This window comes from Podarcis bocagei (genome assembly GCF_964188305.1).
Source record: "Podarcis bocagei genome assembly, chromosome: 7".
In the NCBI taxonomy this organism is placed as follows: domain Eukaryota; kingdom Metazoa; phylum Chordata; class Lepidosauria; order Squamata; family Lacertidae; genus Podarcis; species Podarcis bocagei.
Genome location: NC_138132.1, coordinates 69,084,895 through 69,110,177, shown reverse-complemented (window position 1 = coordinate 69,110,177; position 25,283 = coordinate 69,084,895). Strand labels below are relative to the sequence as shown.

The following is a 25,283-nucleotide window of genomic DNA, read 5'->3' as shown; positions in this document are numbered from 1 at the left end:
GGGCTGCCCCCCTCCCCAAAAAATTCAGCAATTTCCATGTGCTGATGTAACACAGCCCAGGGCCACTCAATCACAGGGGGTATGTGTTGTGCATGAGTGACACTGATTGATTGAGTGAGTGAGTGAGTGAGTGAGTGAGTGAGTGAGTGAGTGATTATTTTAAATCTGTATACTGCCCTTCATCCACAGGGGGCAGTTCACAACATAAAAATACAAAATGAGACCACAAAATACACAATAAAACAAAAACAAACCAATAACCGCCCTCTCCCACAAACACATTTAAAAGGCCATAGAAAGTTAACCAGCCAACATCGTGGTTATAGAGAAATGTTTTGGCTTTGCACCTAAAGATATGCAATGAAGATATAAATATGTGCAGGAGCGGCAGTCGTGTCTCAGTTGTAAGCTTCGCCTTCCCTGAAATGTGTTTCTTAAGTTAAACCCACTCCAGAACACCTCCACTCCCATGAGGTGAAGGAAACTCTAGCTGGACTGGGTCTCCTGCAATGGAGACTCCTGAGTTGGAGGGTAGCAGAGTGACATGAACTGGCTGAAGGGGCTCTGGCACAACAACCTTGTGGGCTTGCTTCTGGGGCGGGTCCTGCATGCAGTCTCCTTTCTGATTCAAAGATGCTGACCTCATCCCCTGAAGAGAGGGGATGTGGCCTGGATAGAGATGACTCTGCACATCTCGATGGGACCCTGCCCTTCCGGTAAGTGTGATTGCTGCAACCCAGTCTGCCCTTGAATCTTAAGTCAAGGGAGAGCAGGGCAAATCCAGAAGGACGCAGCAGGGTGAAGCAACAGAGCAATAAAGGAGTGGAAAGGAGGGAGTCCTCCCATCCCTTGACAACACTAGCAATTGCCAAGTGCAAAGGCAAAAGTCTGTTTCCCTGGCATGGCTCTTCTTCACGAGGTCTGTGTGTAATTATTTTAAGGGAGGAGGTGGAAAAGGTCATTGAGTACAAGCCACTCGTTTGTTTTGCTTTCATAATTTGTTTTCTCTTCTGAAATGAATTGCCAAGTCTTTCAGCCTCCTAAGAGGCTGGGCAAACTGTGTATTGTGAGAGCAAGTTGTTTGTTTGTGTGTGTGTGTGTGTGTGTGTGTGAGAGAGAGAGAGAGAGAGAGAGAGAGAGAGAGAGCGCTCTGATACTTACAAAACATGTAGCCAAGCACATCTCAGAGACCAGACATTTTAGGGTGTGGTGAGTTTGAATGTTATTATTGGAAGACACTGGTTTATACTATGACTGAGCATCAACATTCAGACCTCCGTGAATGTAATAAAAGATACCCAAGTTCTTTAATTATCACGCAAACAGTTCTAATAATTTGTTTGCTTGTTTAAAGATCTCTTAAGAGGATCCTGCATGAAGAAAGCCTTGGAATTGAAATCCAAGAAGAACTTCACAGGTACAAGCCGAACAAGAACTGAAATAATAATAATAATAAAAAAAATAGATCCAAAGATCCCACAACAGAAAAATACAGATATACAAGCTACATAAAAGCAGAAAAACAGAAAAGAACAAAAATACAAATACATAAAAAGCCATAGTTTCTAGGGAAGGGGAGGAAATTCATCTGGTTGGCATTTCAATCAGAGTTGCACTTCCCAAACCAATATGTACACCAAAACGCAGGTATCTTTTGAAATTTGCACTTTTCTGAATTTTGCAAGGTAAGTCTTCCAATTAAAATGATGTGTACAATAAATATATATATTAGGGGGGACAATTTGCACAAAAGTACTTTAAAAAGGAGCAGGATGGTACAAAAATGAATTGTGCCGCAGAAAACTCATAGAATCACAGAACTGCACACACAAATGAATATGTTAGCCAAAATCAAAGGCAAAAGTGCATACCTTGGGCGTAGGGTACATGGAAATACACACAAATTTGCACACATGATCTCCATCTGATGTGGATAAATAGTGTGGACTGAACTGAAGATTGGGGTGGGGGGAGATGAAATATCTGAAACGGGCAGCTTCATCCATCAGCACATTAGTTGGGATTTGGTATCTATATAGACGTGTGCTTAGAGACAGGTTGTCTCCACCCCCATCCCAGTGCGTAGAAAGGATTATGTTAGACCAGTTGTTACTTTTAGTGCAGTTAAGATTCTTCCAAGATTCTCCTCATCCACTTTCTCCCTGATGATTTCAGTTTCCCAAACTCTCTGGTACAAATCATGCTTTGGGAATTCTCCCAACCCTTTTTTGTTTTTCAATTCCCAACCCACCCATTAACCCCAGAAAATTGTACAGGAGTTTTGTACCAAGAAAAAATTCAGTTGTTTTTTTTTTTTTTTTACATATAACCAATATTCTCCTGTCATCACCACTCTTGCCACTCCACCCCTCTACCCTCCTGTCCAATTAAACAACAGCAAAATAATTCTTTTTAAAAAATGTGTTAGCAATAATGGAAAAAACAGCATGCCCTTGTATGCTCCTCAAACGTAAAGGAGGGTGTTCTGTCTTCACCTCTCTCTCTTTAATCTTTCTTGTGCACATCACTATATATAACTGTCTCTGTAACTTGAAACCTGAGATCTTTTTTTTTTTATGAGTGACCAAACAGATTGCAGAGGGAGGGCCTTCCTTTCAGGACCACTTTGAATGCCTGCTCAGCCTTCCGTTAAAGTAAAAAACACTGATTCTTTTCTCAGTTACTTTCCCGTCGCTCTTGTCAATGCTTCAGAGAAAGCAAAACTTTCAACTTCTTTGGCAGGCGGAGGAGAACTTGAAAACCCAAGCAAACTTTTTTTGCAAAACAAGAAGGCGCTTGATATAACTGGATTGCTCAAGACCAGACTTTTGTTTTAAAGAGTTTATCGAAGATGTTTATCAAGATGCAGCTCCTTCTTTTCCTGATAGGGAGCTTATCATTCCATGTTCTTGCTGAGGAAGGTAAGGAAAGTTTTCTTAGATATGCAGATGTCCAGAAAGGGATATATTCATACTTTCCTTTTTCTCTTTTTGGTGGCTGGCTGTGTTGTGTGTTATCAGTGCAAAGTTTTGCTTAGGCTGCGATCTTAACCCCACTTCTCTGGGAGTAAGTCCATAGGTTTTACTTCTTAGTAACCATTTTTAGGATTGCACTTAGTTCCCATCCTATCTTGAGATTCTATTGCTGCAGAATTCAGTATGGCCGAGGCTGGTAAATTAAAAGTTTTTGGCTTTCGACTGGTTTTCGAAAGTGCACTAAAGAAATTCCACCTACCTATACAGTGGTACCTCAGGTTAAGTACTTAATTCGTTCCAGAGGTCCGTTCTTAACCTGAAACTGTTCTTAACTTGAAGCACCACTTTAGCTAATGGGGCCTCCCGCTGCCGCTGTGCCGCTGCTGCACGATTTCTGTTCTCATCCTGAAGCAAAGTTCTTAACGCGAGGTACTATTTCTGGGTTAGCGGAGTTTGTAACCTGAAGCGTATGTAACCTGAAGCATATGTAACCCGAGGTACCACTGTACAGTGTAGCAGAGAGCAAAAGAAAAATAATGAATTAGTTTGCAGTAAATATATACATTATGGACCGTGGGTTCTTTCAGGAAACAAAAATACAGCAGTGCAACCATCCCTGCCTTTTTTCAGGCATTTCTTTAAAAAACTATGCTTTTTATACCATATGAATTTTATTTTTTAACCAACCGGTATCTATTGATGTTTTGTTGATGCTTTGGATTATACTTTTTTTAGGAAGTAATTTAATTATTGTTTGATTTTATACCGATGTTATATATTTGATGTTAGCTGCCCTGAGCCCGGTTTTGGCCGGGGAGAGCGGGATACAAATAAATTTATTATTATTATTATTATTATTATTATTATTATTATTATTATTATTATTTGCAGATACTGATTGATTTTGTTGTATTTTATGTTGTAAGCCTCCTTGATGTTTTATTAAAGTGCACATCATAAATAAAGATAATGCATGCCTACTCCAAAGTAAACCTCACAATTTCATTGGGAATGTATCTCCCCCAAGGTAAGGTAACATAGGACTGCAGCCAAAATCTCCTCTATTTAGTAATAACATTTTACTATTGGGCAATATTTCATATGAGAAACTTTCCAGTCGGACTGCAAATGATGGGGGGGGCGGTTATTGGCCCCTGGTTTTCCTAGGTTGCAGACTTAATTCCCAGAATAGCTAGTTCAAGTGATTTCAGGTATCAGAAGCAGCAGAGATCCAGAAGAGGAGTTGGCAGTGGAGTTGGACTCAGTAGAAGACAGATTTCATGTATATGAGGAACACCACCACCCATAGCTCAGTTGTGGACAACATGCTTGGATGCCAAAGGTCCCATCTCTTGCCAAAGGATGTCAGATATCAAGCATAGGAAAGACCCCTCTCTTCTCAAGAGCCAGGAGAGATTTCTTCAGCCAGAGCAGATAGTATTGGTCTACCTGGTAAAGAAGCCATGCTGATACTTCCTCCTCCTCCTTTTAATTTATTCTTTTTAAAACAAACACACACAAACCCTTAACAACAACAAAAACCCCAAAGCATACAGTGAAAGTCAGTGTTGGAACACACTGCAATCTAAAGCATAGAATATTATTTAAATCAGAGTAATCAAAAAAGTCTGGATGTCTGCAAAAGTTCAGGGTTCTTCTTCTTCATTAAAAGAATAATTCAGTACCGGTCAGTTGTAAATGAGTCTTTGTGTCTCTGTCCTTTAGCTAGTCATATATATACTTTTAGTCAATTTGGGCCAATGGCTAAACTCTGTTAAGCCAATTCAATAAGGATGTCCCTTGTAAGTCTTTCCAAAACCGGGTTATATAACAAGTCTAGTGGCTAATAACAGATAATCAGCAATTCTTCCTTCTGTATGGGCTCCCACCCCTTTCTGTTTGGTCTGGTGTAAAACATGAAATAGCACATGCTACAATTGTCCCAATTTGCTAAGAATAGTTCCAGGTTTCTGGTCTTGTCCCTGGTAGGACATAGTTTCTAGTTTTGCCTTTTGATGGTTCCATTTTAAAAATATTGTTGCTTATCAGGATAAAGCTATCAATAGCCACAAGTCATGATGGCTATGTATTTCCTCATCGGAAGCAATATACCTCCGTATCCTAAGGCACTGACAATTATGTGTGCTGAAAGTGCTATTCCGTTCCTGTCCTGCTTATAGGCTTCCGATCGGGCCATCTGGGTGGCAACTGTGAAAACAAAATAGTGGACTACATGGGCCTTTGGCCCGATCTAGCAAAACTCATTTTATATTCTGATGTTCAGGGATCAGCTCTCTTTGCAGGGTCTCTAAGCCAAGAGTGGGGAACCTGCGACACCCCAATTGTTGGTAGACTTCAATGGCCACCATCCCAATAGGCACTGGAGTCCAGCAACACCCCAAGGGCCACATGTTAGCCACCCCTGCTCTGGACAGTAGGCTGTACCCAAGAGCAGACCCATTGAAATAAATGGACATGTCTAGCTTAAGTCCATTCATGGAGGATCAAGCTATTGGTGGCTACTCATGCTGATGGCTGTGTTCTTTCCTCCACTGTTGGAGGCAGTAGGCTTCTGAGTACCAGATGCTGGAAATCACAAGGGGAGAGATCCATTATTTTAATTGGTCTACTCTGTGGAGGCCTTAGTTGGATGCAACCCAGTGACTCTTGGAATGAGAAAGCACATTGGCCATAGCGCACAGGCAATGTAAAGACAGCAGAGGTGGCAAATGAGAAACACATAACAGGAAGGCATATTATTCATTTCAAATGGTTGGTGGACTAAACTCATTCTTGCAAACGTAAAGTAATTGGGGGGGGGGGTGGTTTGCAAAAGCAAGCCATAGACTGGTGGTTGTTTTTCACTTGTCATCCTGTAGGCTTCGTGCCAGCTGCATGTTGGCATAGCACAGGCCCCAGAGGGTGCCAGGCCCAGGTGTCAAGAGGCTCAACACCCACAAAGAGGATAGACAACATGTTGCTGGGTCTGTTGGCGTTGAGTTGGGCTGCCTCCATCGGCAGGCTGAATCAGTGTTGCCCAGAATCAAGGCGTTCTCAGCTGGCTGCCTCACAGATTCCTCCTGTTTCCATTTCTTGGCAAGGGGAAAGGAGGAGGAGGCAGAGACAAGGAAGCCAACATGGAAGGATGCAGATCAATACTGAGGATTGTTGTTTATTTCCAGGATGAGTCCTGGGATGTCTAGCCAAAGATGTCCGTCTCATGACGGACCTGCAGAAATACTTTGTGGCTCTAAGAATGTAAGGAAAGCCTGGTAGACCGGGCCAATGGCCCATCTAGTCCAGCATCCTGTTCTTGCAGTGAACAACTAGATGTGCCCACAGTCAGGATTGACTGTGGTTCAGTGGCAGAGCATCTGCTTTGCATGCAGAAGGTACCAAGTTCAATCCCTGGCACCCCCAGGTTGAGCTTGTAAAGACGACTGCCTGAAACCCTGGAAAGTGGCTGCCATTCCATGTAGGCAATGCTGAGGTCTATGACTTTGTATGAATCCACTTCCTAGGTTTTCTTTTCCTGCACACTGTATCAAAAGGAATGTATCTTGCTATGGATGAATTCTTCTCTTCAGAGGTATTTGTGGGTGTAACCTACAACCCACCTGAAAGAAAACATCCAAGATCAAAATTCAGAGTTGCATTCCAGAGAGACTGGAATTCCTTGGTGCATTCTTGGAGCTTGCAATTTCATCTTCCCGGAACAATCTCACATACTTGGGTCAGAGGCAGCCTCCCGCAACCCGGTGCTCTCCAACTATTTGGGACCATCATTCTTTACCACTGGCCATGCTGACTGGGGCTGATGAGAGATGTGAACCAAAATATCAGAAGGGAGCCAAGATACAGAAACATTTGCTTAAAAGTGAAGCAACATGCACTCCAACTGCCCCTAATTACTGATGGTAGCTCCCATTTCCTGGTCATACCCCTAGTAAGACATTGTCTCTAGCACAGCCTTTCTCAACCTGTGGCTCCCCAGGTGTTGTTGAACCACACCTCCCATCACCCCTAGCTAGCAAGGCCAGAGCTCAGGGATGATGGGAGTTGTAGTCCAACAATATCTGGGGACCCACAGGTTGAGAAAGGCTGCTCTAGTGTATAAGAAGAGGCTGCTGGATCAGGCAGAGTCCAACATCCTGTGCTCAAAGTAGCTGACCGGATGCTTGTGAGAAACCAGCAAGCAGGATTCAAGCATAAGAGCACTCTCACTGTCGGACCAACAGGATGCTGGACTAGATGAGCCATTGACCTGATCCAGTAGGCTCATCTTATGTTCTTCAGTTATATGTTGATTGGATCACAGGTATCAGTCAGATTAAAAGGTAAAGGTAAAGGGACCCCTGACCATTAGGTCCAGTCGTGGCCGACTCTGGGGTTGTGGCGCTCATCTCACTTTATTGGCCGAGGGAGCTGGCGTACAGCTTCCGGGTCATGTGGCCAGCATGACCAAGCCGCTTCTGGCGAACCAGAGCAGCGCACGGAAACGCCGTTTACCTTCCCGCTGGAGTGGTACCTATTTATCTACTTGCACTTTGACGTGCTTTCAAACTGCTTGGTTGGCAGGAGCAGAGACCGGGCAACAGGAGCTCAGCCCGTCATGGGGATTCGAACGGCCGACATTCTGATCAGCAAGTCCTAGGCTCTGTGGTTTAACCCACAGCGCCACCCGTGTCCCACAATCAGTCAGATTGCTCGTCTCCAAATATTGTGATGTAGTTCCAGTTGTTGTTGTTGTTTTAAAGTGTATAGAAGTGAACATTTTGTGGGGTTGTTGTTGGCATTCGCCTTTTTTGAGAGACAGTGGAATACACCTCTGTGGGTGAAGCTAAACAGAAGCACTGAAAGGACCTGGGCAAGCCTGGGCAAGTATGGAGGCCCTGGGCTGCCCAGATGACAAGACCCCCCCCCCTCTCAGTTTCACTGATGTGGTCCAAAGGAAAACAGAGCAATATGTTTGGCATCAGCTTGGCTGCAGGAATTGCTAGGAGGCGTACAAGGCACCATCCAACTGCCTTAGGGACTCCACTGCAGATTTGTCTAGGGTTTACTCCTTAGTTTTTTCTTCTCCCAAAGAGTTCCCACAAGGCAGCAGAGATTTAGGACCTTCTCCTAGATGGGCTACCTTCCCAGGTTGATGAGCCCCATCGTCCCCTAACTTCCCTCTACAGCACGTGCAGAAATAGATTTCTTGACCGTTGGACTCACTAATGGTCTGGAGTCTGTCTTTGCATGCAGGGGAAGTCCCTAACTCACTGAGGGTTTGAGACCCATCAGCTACCCTCACCTGGCTTAGCCGGCCAATCTAAGCCATTCCCAGGATTGTGGCTGCTGTCGCCTGGTGACAGCTTCTAAGAGCCACAGGTGAGAGCTGAGTGCAGGGTGGAGACTAAAGGTGGACAAACTGCCCCAGAAGAAGCATGATGTGTCCCACACCAGAGGTACTATTCTACAAGAAAAGACATTGAAAATCAATATGTATTTTAGGAAGTGAACAGAGTGCAGAAAATGCCATTTACATGCTTTTGGGGGGCTATGTGTTTCTTAATCCTCAAATTCAAAGAAAATTCAAACTCAAAGAAAAAGGTGGTGAAGGAATGGATCTATGATTGAGAAAGTGGAGGTCTGACACACAACAGAAATAGAATGATCCCTTCCTCTATGAGACATCAGAAACATCAGAGACGCAGAACTGGAATGTGCTATATCAGATTTTTGGCACTGCGAAGTGCATTGAGTAATTCACATCTGCACAAGCCTGCATCTGGAAAAACAAGAGAAATTTGGGAAGTGAGGTCATCACAAAGCCCTCAAGAGAAGAACACTGTATCCGCTGCTAATCCTACTTATCAAGTTGACCCATCTAAATCAATGGATACGACTGATTAGGCCCATTCATTTCAGTGGTTCTGCTCTGACTAGGATTTAACTGGATGCAACCCAATGTTACCTCAAGTCTATTTGGACAGTATAGAAGTACCAGCCTCTATAAATTAAAAAAGGGCAGAATCTTTTTTTAAAAAATATTTTTTTGTTTTGTTTTTCAGATTACAATTCTGCAATCACATATCCAACATACAACATAAAAACTAGATTCCAAAACTTCCCTCCTCCCCTTTGTGGGTCTTATTGTTAATCCTTTCCTCCTGCATCTTTTATGATAATCCAAATCTTTTACCTCTCCATTGTGTCCAAAATTCACCATTAAACTACAAGTGTTATTCCAATCCTACTAATGATTTTAACTGTTTACAAAGCCATTTCCGACTTGGAGGAGAGGGGGTTGCGGGCTAACTCCTCCCACACACGCGCGGGGGCTGGCCTTTGCCCCCGCGCGAGCAGGGGAATCCCCGGGCGTGTCACTGAGCCAGCCCGCCAATCAGCGGGCCGGGGAGGTGGGGCCTGGTGTACTTAAGGCCAGGCACGCCCGGAGACCGCCCTCTTTCCACCTGGGCAGCTGAGAGGTTTTTCCCATCCCACCCACCCTTAGGCTTAGCTAGCTATGACCTTGCTATGGACTTCGGTTGGTCGCCGCAAGGGGCCTGGTAGGAATTTTTCCAACTTGGCGCACTTCGAGCCTTTTGGTTTTTTCGCCTACCTCGTAGCAAATGTCACAACTTCCGCGGTATTGGCGGTTAGGCATTGGCAGAGGGAATTGTTATGCAAATGAAAGGGGGGGGAGGAAGCGCCATCACCTTCCCCCAATGAAAGGGATAGTCCGGTAGAGGACTCCGGGGGGCGTTGCCTTGTCCGAAACCTAGGGAGGTAAGGGCCTCCGGCACGCCCCCGAGCGGTGACACCCGTGGGATCCTAGTTGGCGTACTTCAACAGGACCCCCACGGTTTGTGGACAACCCTTCCCAGTCTCCATGCCGGGTAGTCAATAGGAGCCAATGCCTAAAGCCAATACCTTTCAATTCTGTAATCAATAAATTTGTGGCCTTTTTATGCCCATTAACCTAAAATATTGTGCCCAGTATCTTCATTTCACATGGGGGAGGAGACTCGCCACGCAATGGTTTTTAAGATAAATTACAAATTTCCCCATTCCTTATTAAAATCTTGGTCTTCCTGATTTCTGATTCTTCCGGTCATTTTTGCCATTTTGGCATAATCCATCAACTTGATCTGCCATTCTCCTCTGGTAGAGACCTTATCTTCTTTCCATCTCTGGGACAATAACATCTGCGCAGCCGTGGTTGCATACAGAAATAGAATCTAAATCAGTGTAGTCTAAATTAGCAGTGCCCATTAATTGCAATGGGTCTACTCTGAGTACGGCCAACAATTTCCAGGCAGAAGATCCTAGGTTCATAAGAACAGAACATGGGCTTTTTAGATCAGGTCAATGGCCCATATGGTCCACCATCTAGCTCTCAGCGTGGTTGACCAGATGTGGGAAGCCTGCAAGTCAGACATGAGAACAGCAGCACTTTGTCTACTTGCAATTCTCAACAACTGGTACTCAGAGGCATTGCTGCCTCAGATGATGGAGGCAGAACATGGCCATTGTGACTGGTAGCCGTTGATAGCTTTCTCCTCCATGAAATAATAATAATAATAATAATAATAATAATAATAATAATAATAATAATGATAATAATAATTTTATTTATACCCCGCCCTCCCCAGCCAAGACTGGGCTCAGGGCGGCTAACACCAAGTATAAAAGCAACTGATTAAAATACAACTTAAAAACAAGATTAAAGTACAACCTTAAAATGCAGCCTCATTTCAGTAGAAACTCAAAAACTTTTTGGGGATGAAAACGTCAAATCTTCACCAAGGCCAACTATCCAGACTGGTCCTAGGTAGGCCAGAAAAAAGCCAGGGGAATCCCCAAATAGGAGTTCCATCACAGAAGGAGAAAGGAAGGAGGGGGAGGGGATCAAGTTGATTCCAAGCCAAAAGCCATGTGGAACAACTGTCTTACAGGCCCTGTGGAAAGAAATCAGATCCTGTAGGGCCCTGGTCTCATGAGACAGAGCGTTCCACCAGGCCAGAGCCAGTGTTGAAAAGGCCCTGGCTCTGGTTGAGGCTAATCTGACGTCCTTAGGGCCCGGGACCTCTAGGGTGTTGCTATTTATGGACCTTAAGGTCCTCCGCGGGGCATTGTATAATCCTTTTAAAGCCTTCCAAGTTGGCAACCATCACTGCCTCCTGTGGTAGAGAAGTTCTATAGTTTAATTATGTGCTGTGTGAAGAAATAATCAATCCCTGGCATCTCCTAGCTAGGGCTAGGAATGTCCCCTGCCTTAAAATCAGTAACAATATATTGGGCTAAAGATATTGGCTATAATATACAGTTAGAAGAATGGGAGAGGTTATGGAATGAAGGTGTTAATTTCACTGCTTGCAGTTCGCTTAAAGAAAATGTAATGAAAATTATGTATAGGTGGTATTCAACACTAGTGAAATAGGCTAAAATGTATAGAACAAAAAATGAATGTTGGAAATGTAAGGAAAAGGAGGGTGCTTTTTACCATATGTGGTGGACATGTAAAGAGTTAAAAGCTTTCTGGGAAATGATATATAATGAGTTAAAGAAAATGTTTAAAATGCTTTTGTTAAAAAACCAGAAGTTTTCTTATTGGGTATAGTGGGTAAAGAGATACCAAGACAAGATAAAAAATTGTTCTTGCATGCAACAACTGCGGCAAGAATTTTGCTAGCCCAAAAATGGAAACAACATGAAATACTAACAAAAGAACAGTGGCAAATGAAATTGATGGACTTTGCAGAACTGGCAAAACTTATGGGAAGAATCTGGAACGAGCGAGACCAAGCATTCCAAAAAGACTGGAATAAATTTATACTATATTTGAAAGACAGCTATAAGCAACTAACATCACTAGCAGGGTTATCTGAAGATTTGTAAGATAAAATTGCTACCTGTTCAGGTTGAGTAATGGAACTTTTTAGGTAATGACATAATAAAAATAGGAAAGGAAGTGAAATTTAAAGAAGCAAAGCCTAAGTTTGTAAACCATTAGGCGGGAGGGAGGGAAGTCGTTAGGCTCAGTTGAGCCAAAAAGGTTAAGTAAGAAGATATGATGTTCCGTAATGTGATTATATGTAAAACTAATAAAAAAAATTATTAAAAAAGGAATGTCCCCTGCCAGACACCTTCAAAGGCCATTGATAATTCCACACAGAAAATACTGGGCTAGGTAGACCAACGGTCTGATCTGGTAGGTAGCAACTTCCTAGGTTTCTATGTTCCCACATCCTCTCGTCAAAAAAACAAGGAACCAGCAATAAAAGCTGTTGGCCATGGAGACAAGAGTTTTAATGCATTTCCCTGCTTCAGTATCTAGATTTCCTGTTCAGTGAGTGGATTTCCCCCCGCCTTTAAATATTTGATGCTCAATGCTCAAGGCAAGACTTTTATTAAATATTTGATGTTGAAGTACCACTGCAGGGAGAAGCTGGACTGTACATCAATAGATGTTTTTTCTCCCTCCTTAAAACTTTTGCCAAAAAAACTTTTTTTAATGGATTTGAGAGAGAGAGAGAAAGAGAGAGAGAGAGAGAGAGAGAGAGAGAGAGAGAGAGAGAGAGAGAGAGAGAGAGAGAGAGAGAGAGAACATAATATTCAAACCTCATAAAAGCCCTTTGGATCTTTGGATGTAGAAACACATGTTTGTGTGCTTTTGCTTTACTGCAAAGAGAAGCCCAGTATAAAAGATGCAAGCAGTCTGGATCTTAATTTATATTTTTGTGCTGGGGACGCTGGTGGAATTTGATTACATTCTGCCCTGAACTGAGCGGACTGATAGCTCCCCAAGTAATGTCCAGGTTGAAACAAAGGCAACAGTATTTGCCAAGTCCCGTTAGGGTTTACTTCTGAGTAAACACACACAGAATGGCAGCTAGTTAACTGGTGGTTTAGCACTTCCTAAATGTTCCAGCCCATTTCTCTGCTCAAAAAGAGAGCAAAATGTGTTTAAAATTGTGCATTTTGCATGGTGTGTAGGAAACTGTCTTATACTAAGTCAGATCATTGTTCCATCTAGCTCAGTATTGCCTGCACTGACTGGCAGCGGTTCTCCAGAGTTGCAGAAAGAGAGTCTTTCCCCCCTGCCTGGAGATGCCAAGGATTGAAGCTGAGCCCTTCTGCATGCAAGGCATATGCTCTAACCACTGAGCTTTGGCACTTATGTTTTGATTTTTAAAAACACACTTAGAAATTTGTATTTTTAATATTTAAGTGCATATTCAAAAGCGCATTTAGATGCATGTTTAAACAGGTATTTAAATATGTGGGGAGGAAGTGAGAGCTGGACCATAAAGAAGGCTGATCGCTGAAAAATTGATGCTTTTGAATTATGGTGCTGGAGGAGACTCTTGAGAGTCCCATGGACTGCAAGAAGATCAAACCGATCCATTCTGAAGGAAATCAGCCCTGAGTGCTCACCGGAAGGACAGATCCTGAAGTGGAGGCTCCAATACTTTGGCCACCTCATGAGAAGAGAAGACTCCCTGGATAATACCCTGATATTGGGAAAGATGGAGGGCACAAGGAGAAGGGGACGGCAGAGGACGAGATGGTTGGGCAGTGTTCTCGAAGCTACCAGCATGAGTTTGACCAAACTGCGGGAGGCAGTGGAAGACAGGAGTGCCTGGTGTGCTCTGGTCCATGGGGTCACGAAGAGTCAGACACGACTCAACGACTAAACAACAACAAAATATGTGGGGAAGGGTGGCAGCTCAGTGGTAGAGCCTCTGCTTTGCATGTAGAAGGTCTCAGGTTCAGTCCTCGGCACCACTATGTAGGCCTAGGAATGTCCCTTATCCAGAACTCTGGAGAGCTGCTGCCAGCTATTGTAGGCAATATTCAAAACTTTATTGCAGTCCAAAGACTCACAAAACAATTTCAACACTATATACAGTTAAAACGACCAGACAGACAGATGGAAGAAACCAAGGCAGTCGTTTTGTTTTATCTAGGGCATAATGATCTTTGTTTCTTATAACCTCCAAAAGAAACTTTGCCACGGCCAGTGTAACATCATTTGACCTGTCTTCCAAAAGATATTTAATATGGGAGGCTTCGGATTTTCCCGGCAAATTTGCCAGTAAGGGTTTGATCTGTTGACCCCTTGCTTGCTCATATTGCCCACAATGCAGTAGGATATGCTTCATGTAATCGACGTCCTGAGAACATAAACAAAGCCTATTCTGATAGGGGATGCCTCTCAGTCTCCCATTTAGAACTTCCAAAGGAAATACATTTAGTCTGGCTTTGGTAAATAAACGCCGATAGGTAGGTACAGATAAATTCCTAAGGTATGAGGATATCTGAAAGTCGTACCCATATTGGATTCCAGCTGCGACCGGGCTACAAATTACATAAGACTGGGATTGCAGGTCGCTATGTGAGATGTCCCAAAGCCTTTGCCTCAGGGATTCAAGGGCAGTGTCATAACCCAGATGATATAAGAGGGATGATGGCAGTGTGTAGGCAATATTGAGGTAGATGAGCCAATGGTCTGACTCAGTATATGACAGAGCCCAATGTTTCTATAGCTCATATACTCAAATACAAAATTTCTGTTTATGAATCACTTCCCATGAACTGTCCCAAAGCCAGGTAACAAGTGAAACAAGAAAAAATGTGAAATATATATACGGTAACCATTTCAAGTCCAATACAGGAAAAGACTGTGATAAAAACAACATCATCCAAAGGCTTGTTGCAAAAGGAAGGTCCTTAGCAGGTGCCCAAAAGGAGCACCTTTCTGATACATAATGAGAGAGCGTTCCAAAGGGAAGGCAACACCATACAGTGACCTGATTCCTACCCTGAAAGAACCAGACCTCCTTTCCTGCAGAGCACAGTGGTGGGATGAGCATATAAGGGGTGAGATGATCTCTTGAGTGTCCTAGAAGCAACAGGCAAGAAAGTCAATTCAGTTTGTGCTTAAAGAAGAAAGAAGTTAACTCTCACTTTCCAAAACCACGTGTGAATCAAATCCTGCGGAATTTGCACTTCTCTAAATTTCGCAGTGCTGTTCTCCAGCCAAGTCACACACAAAAAGAATGCACTCACTGGTGCTAAATGTGCATATATTACAATGTGCAAAAAAAATGCAAGTATTTCTGAAAGTGGTTTACCTGAATGGTAAGGAGAATCGCTTGCAAGAATATTAGCAGGGAAAATGGTGTGAAGAATCTGTATGTTTTAGGAGAAATTCACACTAAAATGTGGATGGATGACTTTTTATGAGGGCTCTTTGCAGGTTCCATTTGAGTCCAAACCACCACTGCAAGTGGACAATGGAAGGAGCTTCACATAAGTACCGATCAGTTGATTGGTGCCGATAACAGGCCCCTTTGACCTTAGATGGGTTGCGGGGAACCACAACTGGGAAGGGTGCAGTTGCACTCAGGTCCTGCTTGGAGGCTTCCCATCAGGGCATCTGGTTGGCCACTGAGAACAGGATGCTGGACCAGATGAGTCTTTGACCTCATCCATCAGGGCTCTTCCTATGTTCTTAGAAGAGTGCTATTTTTGACTGCAGCTCTGTGATGAGTGCAATGCATACTTACACGCCTAGCTCCACACCACATGGGCCTTAAATCTGAGCTATGACTCTCCTCTCTCATCACACCCTCTTTTAAGTGGGAGAACTTCTAATAGTCTGGGAATTCTATTTGCAGCCAGTTATCTGTTGACATATAATAGAAGCTTAGCATCATTTCCTCCTCGTGTTTTCTCTTGTATTTTTGAACCAAAGGTTAACAGACAGAAGTGTCCCATTGCACACCTTTCCTGTCCTGAAGGGATGCACAGGGTGATGAGTGATGCATGAATAGTGCTGCATGGTACACTCTTTAAGCCAGGAAACCCAACCGTTCATCGCTCACCATTTACGACAGAGCAAGCACATCCCAACAGCCCATTGCATTGCATTATTTAAAGGGAAGAAACGACTTAAGAGGAGGATGGTTTTAATATTAAACAGCAAATCTGCCCAAGTTAAACCTTGTTTTTTAATGGGTTGACAAAACCTCACTAATTTATTACATGCGGACGCTATGTTCCTGAGGTATGCATGGTGGACCACAATGACTCGGAGTGGAGAAGGCAATCCTCTTGTCTTCTCAGAAGGTTTGATCATTTTGCTCTGTTTGTAATTTAGGTCCTTGAATTTCACTGGGTCAGCTCCCGGTTGGATACAACCCAACTAAGTTGGCCAACAGAATCTTGATCATAGCTCAGTGGCAATACGTAGCCAGTAATCTCAAATCTCAGCCACTTCTCATCTGTTTCATTTAGCAAGTACAGTCTCACTGGAAGATGAAGCACCAACTACTGACAGCAGAGTTTCTGAATTTCCAACGGTGAGTATCATTTGTAGGGGGATAAGTCTGTTTCATTCCTGAAGGTTATTGTATGTATGTATAAATGAATAAATGAAAATTGCAAAGCGCCCTTCATGAAAAGATCACAGAACAGTTCACAACATAAAAATACAAAATGAGAACACAAAATACGTAATAAAACAAAAACAAACAAATAACGCCCCCCCCAAAAAAAACCATTTATTATGATCTCAGGCTGTCCATCCAGCTCTAAAGGCCTTCATTTATTATGGCAGACCATGAAGACCAGACCAAAAAGTATCTAGGTTCATTTCAGTGAGGAGTCCAGTGGCCTCATATTGACAAGCTGAAACGTGCGCAGAGGTGGGAAACCAAGGTGACGAAGGGTCTGGGAACCAAGCCTTATGAGGAACGGTTCAGGTTGTTGGGTGCGTTTAGCTTGAAGAATAGAAGACTGAGAGGTGACATGCATCTTCAAATAGCTGAAGGGCTATCATGTGGAAGATGGAGGAAGCTCGTTTTCTGCTGCTGCTCCGGAGGGTAAGAGCTGAACCAACAGTTTCAAGTGAAGAGAGACTCCACCTAAACATCAGGAAGAACTTTCTGGTGGCAAGAGCTGTTCAACAGCGGAACGGACTCCCTTGGAAGTTGCCAAACTCTCCTTCATTGGAGGCTTTTAAGCAGAGGTTGGATGGCCATTTCTCATGGAACCTGTGATTCCTGCTTTACAGTGGGGTTGGACAAATTGCCCCATTAGGTCCCTTCCAACTCTACATTAGGTCCCTTCCAACTCTTTGCGTTAGAGTCCACTTCATCAGACAAAGCTAGGTTTGGCTAAGGATTTTTTTTTGCTGGGGATGGGGAGGAAAACTTCAGGGATGGGGGCTGAATGGGCCTTAATTATTCCCCAGGCCACACCTTCTTCCCACACCCTGCTTGAGTGATTTAGCCTGTCTGAAATGTATCCTTTTGAATTGTGATAATGCTACCTGTTTGCCTGCTGGATGAAGGACCAAGTGTGAGTATGCAGAAATCGCCGGCTTTTGCATGGCTGGAATGTAACTGACTGTGCAAAGGTGAGAGCCTCATCCAGTGTGCCAGACATTTTGGCCACTTGCTTACTCAGAAGGTAAAACAGCAGCAAAGTACATACAAAATGCACTAAAATATGTGACACTAAAATATGTGACACTAAAATATGATTGGACCAGGAGATGTGCCTTCTCAAGGACTCTGCTCACCAACGTGGCTCAGCTGGTTGGAACCGTGATGCTGATAATGCCACAGTTGCAGGTTTTATCCCCATAAGGGACAGCTGCATATTCCTGCTTTGCAGGGGCTGGACTAGATGACCCTCGGGGTCCCTTCCAGCTCTATGGTTCTTTTATTCTATTAAACCAACTGCCACTCCTCTCACATTATCGTTATTGTTATTGATTAAATTTCTAGACTGCTCTTCGCCTGAGGATCACGGGGCATTTCAGAATACAAAAACACAAAAATGGACAACATGGTAGCAAACAAAAACAATATCCCTCCCCAACACACACACACACACACACAGAGTTTAAAAAGCCATAGGTTGTTTAATTAGCCAAAGGCTTGGCAAAAGAGGAGTGTTTTCACCTGGTGCCCAAAGGTGCCAAGCAAGCGTCCCTGGGGAGTGCATTCCACAAATAGGGAGCCACCGCCAAAAAGACCCATTCTTGTGTTGCCACCCTCCGGACCTCTCGTGGAGGAGACACACAAAGAAGGGTTTCATACGACGGCTGCAGGATCTAGGTCAGTTTAGAGCTTCCTCTTCACAACCCAGTCGGCTACTAAGCTTCATTTTCCCTGATCCCAGCTTGCTTTATTTGTTTATTACATTTATATGGAATCATAGAATCATACTGCTTTTATTTTCCAAGGATTTCAAGGTGATGCACATGGTTCTCTCCCCCCCCCCAATAGTTGTCAACGTTTTCCTTTTTTTTAAGGGAAATTCCCTTATTCTGAATAGGATTCCTCGCAATAAAAGGGAAAAGTTGACAGCTATGCCCCCCAATTTCATTCTCACCACAACCGTGTGAGGTAGGCTAGGTAGGCTAAGAGATGGTGAGTGGCCCAAGGTCACCCAGTAAGCTTCATGGATGAGTGGGGATTCGAAACCTGCTCTCCCAGGTCCTAGTCCAACACTCTAGCCATTACTCCATGCTGGCTCTCAAATGTCCTATTCTCTCTTAGGCTGTAATCCTACACATGCATAGGCGCCGACTCCATGGGGCCTGAGGGGGCTCGAGCCCCCTCAAAAAAAATTTTGGGGGGACTCAGCCCCCCCAATCATCTCGGGCGCCCTTCCAGCAGAGCGCCGCCGCCGTCCCCCGCCTCCTCCCCACCTGCTCCCTCGCCAGCCAGCCAGCCAGCCGCGCGCCCTAGTCGGAGAGCCCCGGCCGTCCCCCGCGAGATTAGGGAATCCCGGGGGCGGGGGCTCCTGCCTCGCTGCTTCGCAGCACCACCGCCACTGCCAAGGCACTGCCGGGGGGAATTTCCTTCCTCCTGGCGGTTTCAGCCCCCGCGAGAACAGGGGAATCCCGACTGGAGGGCCACGGGGGGGGCGTGGCTTGCCCTATTTAGGGCCGGAGCGGAGGGGGCTCGCCCTCTCTTCTCCGGCTAGCCCCATGTTTCCCGCATATCAGCTGTTCCGGAGCTGATTAATAGGCGCAGCACGCTCTCCCCTATTCGCTCACGAGGAGGCGGCACCACTTATTTGCATATTCATGAGCTTATTTATTATTCATGAGCTTTCCCGCCGCGCCCCCCCCCCAATATTTTTTATAAGTCCGCCTCCCTGTACACATGCATACCTGGGAGCAAGTCCCATTGAAATCAGCAGAACTTCCTTCTGCAAAGACTTCCATAGGATTATTTTGTTACTGTTTCAAAACAAACAAATAACTACTGGCATTTGTAGCAGAGTTGTATCAAGGTGGGTCAACATTATGCATGTTTTGAGAAGAGAGACATAGAAATGAATTATGCTTGCCTTTGTTTTCCTCTCTTTAAAACACATATATCCCTAAAACTAATGAACATAGTTCCCGGTGACAACAGAAAGCTCTTCCTTGGACGATCTGGTGACCACAGACAGTCCCCTCTCAACCAGTGATGATGCTGAAAACTCAACTGACCCAAGTTTACCAGAATCTGATGGTATGTGGTGTGCATGTTTCTAAAATATTTCCTATGCAACTTAGGGTCATTTGCAATGGAAGATTTTCTAATGCCCTGGAGAGCTACCTAAATTTAGTGCTTAATAAACAAAACCAAAAACTTTGAAACTCTCAAGCTTGCCTAAGATTGCATTTGCAAATGGTATCTAGTCCTCTCTTTTTGTTTGCTTGTTTGCTAATGCACTTAGGAAATGGATTTTTTTCCATGTAAACAAAGTACTGGGGAAAATCTGAAACATTTAAAAATGTCCACCTCTTTCACACACACACACATATATGTGAAAGATTATGATTCTTATTATTTATTCAATTAATAAGACACATGCTGCTTGCAAATTTTAAAAGCAATAAAGCATAACGTAAAATCAGAAAAAGAACAGTGTGCTACAGCAATAGCTATTCAATACCAGCAAAACGCAAGGAAAACATGTTGCAGAATAGTTTTTTATCTGGCTAGATGGAAGACAGGCAAGGCTATCAACTGCAAACTGGATCCTTAGAGCCATCAATCATTACTGGTTACAACAAAAGTGAACAGGAAAGGTTTTCCCAATACTCACTGCAGTGAAATATGTCGCTATACTCGCTACAGAGAAGTTATACTGTACTCACAACCCACATAGTTTTCTGCTCCTGGATACATTTAACACCTGAGTGTCTTTTTCTTCTCAATATAATAGGTCTTAATGAAAGGGTGTTGCTTGTTCTAGCAAAACATACCATCCATAGGCAGCAAAAATCAGCACCAAAATCATAGAATTGTACAGTTGGAATGGCCCAAAGGGTTCATCTAGCCCTGCAATGCATCATAGAGACAGAGGTTCTGCAGGTGACACCCAGTTTGCATGGGGGTTTCCTCCCCCCCCCCCCATGCACATTGGTGGAGTGTGCCCTGCAGCATGGAGAATAGACAGGGATGGATGGGAGTTGTCGTATGTGGGTGTGATGGCCAGGAACTCCCTATTCTCGATACAGACCCTATCATTTTGGCTTCTTTTTTTTAAACAAATTACAAAGCAGTTTAAAATAATTTAAAAAAAATAAACTACATCCCTGCCAGTTTCCACAAAACAAGCTAGTTAGTCTAGCCAGCCATTGGAAGAGTGCTCCTCAGGCTGAGATTTCGGTTTCAAGCCAAAAGTGAATTAATAGTTACATAAAGATGTATTGGGTAGCATCCCAAATTAGCTATCTGGTCCAAAAGTGTACTGTCATCTCCTTGGCCCATGCCTGGTTCCAGTCCAGGCGGACGACTCAAGCCAAACTTAATCCAAAGAACAGCACTGAGTGATTAGGTTCCTTTCTTAAATTACCTTAATCCGTCTTTGAACCTACAGGCATGCTAATGAGCCTCAGCCCTCTCATGTAATGAATCCGGCAACAGGCCCTCTTTCCTGATGAAGTAGAAACCCTTTTCATGTTCACTGGAAGGCAGCCAGATTCTGATTATTCCAGAGAAATCATTGCTGGCTACTTAGCACCACTGTGACACCGCAATCCCTTGTGCACTGCGGACTGCAGCACAGGAAAGAAGCCTCGGGGACATTAAAACATGAGCATAAAGATTTGCCAATCTGCTTGCACAAAGCTTACGTAGAGGTTCAATTATATTGGTTATTCATTCTGATTTGTTTGATGGGAGATTATATGACAATCGGCATTTACCCTAACCAGCATGTACTTTTCAATGCATTTCCCATCACTTTCCTAACTGCAAAAATGTCTGTTCCTTTTTTCTAAAGGGAATCCTATGATTCTAAGTTTAAAAGTTTATTTCTTTTTTCTTTTTCCTTTCTCCTCCTGTGATGAGGCTGCATTTTAATATTTTAATGTTTCAATATTTTAATGTTGTATTTTAATCTTGTTTTTAAGTTGTATGCATTCAACTTGTTTTTATTATTGCTTGTTAGCTGCCCTGAGCCCGGCCTTGGCTGGGGAGAGGAGGGTATAAATAAAAATTATTATTACTATTATTATTAAGTGAATTCCACTGCAGGGGCTGGACTAGAGGACCCTTGATAATCCCTTCCAATTCCACAGCTCTATGATTCCATAGCTGAACCATGTGCTGTGTGTCCATGAATTCCATTTGCTATGAGAGAGGGAGAGTAGGGTTGCCATATTTCAAACAGCGAAAAATCCAGACTGCTTTTTTCTTTTTGGCCAAAAATGTTGAGCTTTTATTTAGTTTTGCCCAAAGTTGAGCTCTTTTGGCAAAATTGCAAAAATGGCACTACCAATTTCCGCCCGGATACTGCTGCCGAATGCAGCATTCTGTATATGTCCAGGAAATTCCTGCAACCCTAGGAGAGAAACTTTTCTTTAATCACTATTAATAATCCAATTATTTTTTGTTCTTGTTTTACCGTATATGCTGCTCACAGTATATATTGTACCTGGCTCTAACCAAGTGCCTTTGCAGCTCCTACCAGCTTTAGATGCGAAGAGATTTCAGAAGGAAATACTGTGGGGGCAAACAGCTTCACACTGCCCTCTGCCCCTGGTCCAGACCCCCCACTCCCTGGTAGCTAAAAACAGACATCAGGCAATCTGACCATGGATCTCACCAGCCTAGTTTAGCTTGAAAGGCTCTTCTTCCCCACCTCTGCCACAAGCAAGCACTAATAACAAATGTAGTGTGAAATGTTCGCATCACATTTCCAAATTAGATGCTGTGCCCTGGTTTCACATTCCATCACAAGGTCTGACTTCAGAAGGCTGCGCAGCTCATGGTGACACTTTATTTCAAAGTCAGCCCCCGAAAAGCTGACGGCTGCGTCTGTGATGACGCGTGGAGTTGTCCTCCTGTGGGTTTTGTACAAAATTTGGAGTGACTCCTGCATTTTCTTTCGGAGGTCTGGGTTTGTTTATCAGCTGGATACAGAACTGCATGTTCTTAATTCTCCGTGTGGCACATGCTTCCACCAGCCACATTCCTCCCACATTCCTCAGGAATGACCTGACCTCGATAAGGTAACAACGCATCAACCAGGAAAGGACTGGTCATATCCCGGGCACATACCTATAGAATGACATTTCCAACCTAGCGGTTTCGTTTTGCTTTTTGTAACTGTGAATTGTTCCCTCACTTCTCCTACAAAATAAAAAAATAAAAATCTGAGAAACGACTCTATAAATGTGCATCCTGAGGCTGAAATCAAAGTTGAGTTGTATGTAAGCTACTCCCCAAATACAAACAAGCTTCTGAGACCTGTCCCCAGGGTGAGTGTGAGACGAGAAAACCTTACAGTAAAACCCAAGCTGGAGAATAATCCGTAGGTTGCATCCTTGACAAAATGCAACACTGGAGAGGCTGAGTTAGTGACCCATATCCTCCTGTTTTGCTCCCGTTACCAAGATCTGAACAGAATCATCATTAAACCCCTCTCACCAAATCTGCCAGGATGATCAGACACATTTTATGCCTTTCTACTCCTGACAGATCAACATGCACCTACCACTCTCAGGGTTGCCAAGCAAAATCCACCAGGAACTGACCCCAGGGATGTAGAAATTTTCCTCTTTGGAGTTTGTGGCATGACTGTAACTTTCAAGGTGTCAATGCTGATTTGATGTTGAACTAACTTGGCCATTTGAATTCCCCTCCCTGCAGATGGCCTGGAAACAGCTACACTGGTTGGCATCATCTTTGGAGTCATTGCTGCTATCGCAGTCGCCACAGGGATTATCCTTTTGATTGTGAAGAAAATGGGGAGGTACTCGTAAGTATCGCACAAAGCAGACACTGTGGCAGGGCTTTCCAAACTTTTCACGTTGGTGACACACTTTTTAGACATGCATCATTTTGTGACACAGTAATTCAGTTTTGGGACGCGGGTGGTGCTGTGGGTTAAACCACAGAGCCTAGGACTTGCCGATCAGAAGGCCGGCGGTTCAAATCCCCGCGACGGGGTGAGCTCCCATTGCTCGGTCCCAGCTCCTGCCAACCTAGCAGTTCGAAAGCATGTCAAAGTGCAAGTAGATAAATAGGTACCGCTCCGGCGGGAAGGTAAACGGTGTTTCCGTGCGCTGCTCTGGTTCGCCAGAAGCAGCTTAGTCATGCTGGCCACATGACCTGGAAGCTGTATGTCGTCTCCCTCGGCCAATAAAGCGAGATGAGCGCCGCAACCCCAGAGTCGGCCACGACTGGACCTAATGGTCAGGGGTCCCTTTACCTTTACCTAAGTCAGTTTTACTAGCAAACCGGGGGTTAAACTAACCCCTTTCCGGCCCCTGGAGGAGCGCAGGGAATGTTCACATGAAAAAACCTACACACTGCAGCCGACACACTAATGTGTCACGACCCAGTTTTGAAAGCTCTGTACTATGGTGCAGAGATGAGGAGAGACTCAGTTCACTTAGACTTCTAATATAAACCTACCTAATTCACACTTCCCAGAGCACACATTGTACAATGACATTTCGCCTAATGCTGCTAAGGCAAGCATAAAAACTATATTCTGGCAAAATAACTGCCCTCTCCTTCCTTGCTTTTCTTCTTCTTTTTAACAGTCCCTGAAACTCACTGAAGAGAGAAAGAGGAAATACATCAGAAGATTTCTTCCTTTTTTGAGTGAGTCTCCTCCCATGCTAACCATGGAAGATGATCACGGACAAATAGCAATTTGAGGACTTATAAGCCCATGGAGGAGATCTCACGAAATTTCCTGGAGCAAGCTTTTTAAAATACAAATATGCCTTAAAAATTGAGTATTTCTTCACCTAAAAGAGGGGTGAGGTGGGGAAGATTTTGAAAAGAACAATGCACAAAGCGGTCTCCTAACAGTGCTGTTTACAGGCAATATATAAAAAAGTATGTTGCTAGTAGGAATTCCTGAAAGAAGATGGTTTCTGCACTTTGTTTCCTATAGGGCTGGCAAAATGGTAGGGTTGCCATATTTCAAAAAGTAAAAACCAAGGCACCTCAAAAGTTGTTGAGCTTTTTTAATAAAAACCCCCAAATTGTATTTTTAGGGAAAACCGTCAGCCCTAGAAATGGTGACCTGAGGGCCCTCCAGATGTGTTTGGACTCCAAATCCCATCAGACCCAGCAAACAGGGCCAATGATGATTGGGAGTTGTAGTCTAGCAATGTCTGGTGGGCCAGAGGCTTGCCAATCCTGCTATAGGGTTGACTTTGGGCTGCAACCCTAAACCCGAGGAGTAAACCTCATTAAATTAAGTGAGTCATACTTCTGAGCAGTGATTTTTTGGATTGCACTGTTTGCTGTTTTTGTTTTGTTTTTCAAGAGACAGATCTCTTTCAAAGTCATTTTTAAATAATAATAATTTATTATTATTCTGCTCTCTTTGGGGAGGGAGAGTAAAATAGGGTTGTAATAGATTCTGCACTGGGAAATTTTGAATTTTAGAAACTCAGATTTTACAAACTGCACTGGGAGATTCTGAATGTTTACAATCAGAATAAATTGTGCCAGAAAATGCTTGTTTTATCCTGCTTTTGCGTTTAAAGTCTCCCCAACTGCCTTCAAATAAATTGAAGGGGTCTAGATTCGCTTCCACGACTGCCTTCATCCAGTGCTGGATTTAGGGCCATGTGGACATTTTCCCTGCAGACGGCACCAAGCTGAGGGGGCGCAAATTGAGAAGATCCATTTGGGGGCACAAAATATTGGCCATGCATAGGGTACACCATATTACAAAATACTGAAGTCTGCACCTGTCCCTTCTGACCCAGGTGAATTTATTTTATTTTTACTGAATCAAACTTATTTACCACTTGATTGTAGTCAGACC

At 43.7% G+C, this 25,283-nt stretch overlaps 2 protein-coding genes across 5 annotated transcripts in view; one reads left to right on the top strand and one right to left on the bottom strand.

The window, feature by feature from the left end:
- Positions 1-25,283, bottom strand: part of LRRC38 (leucine rich repeat containing 38) — a 90,795-nt gene that overhangs the window by 53,780 nt on the left and 11,732 nt on the right. Inside the window, exons 3-4 of one of the 4 annotated variants that reach the window (XR_014009987.1) lie at positions 14,791-14,871; positions 3,937-5,183 (exon numbers count right to left, since the gene is read on the bottom strand). The gene's annotated coding sequence lies outside the window, so the exon portion shown is untranslated. Of the gene's footprint in view, positions 1-3,936; positions 5,184-7,713; positions 8,752-10,034; positions 10,292-14,790; positions 14,872-25,283 lie in introns of those variants that run through there. The other 3 variants (XR_014009988.1, XR_014009989.1, XR_014009986.1) reach the window with 3 other exon arrangements.
- On the top strand, positions 2,582-24,968 carry PDPN (podoplanin). The gene is made up of 5 exons (XM_081201767.1): positions 2,582-2,921; positions 16,269-16,333; positions 19,393-19,507; positions 23,141-23,249; positions 24,040-24,968. The coding sequence occupies exons 1-5, from the start codon at positions 2,852-2,854 to the stop codon at positions 24,044-24,046; spliced, it is 366 nt and encodes a 121-aa protein (XP_081057893.1). The 5' UTR covers positions 2,582-2,851; the 3' UTR covers positions 24,047-24,968.

Coding starts and splice junctions, on each gene's coding strand:
- PDPN (XM_081201767.1), top strand. CDS start 2,852: ATGTTTATCAAGATGCAGCTCCTTCTTTTCCTGATAGGGAGCTTATCA. Junction 2,922..16,268: donor CCATGTTCTTGCTGAGGAAG/GTAAGGAAAGTT, acceptor TGTTTCATTTAG/CAAGTACAGTCTCACTGGAA. Junction 19,508..23,140: donor AAGTTTACCAGAATCTGATG/GTATGTGGTGTG, acceptor CCCTCCCTGCAG/ATGGCCTGGAAACAGCTACA.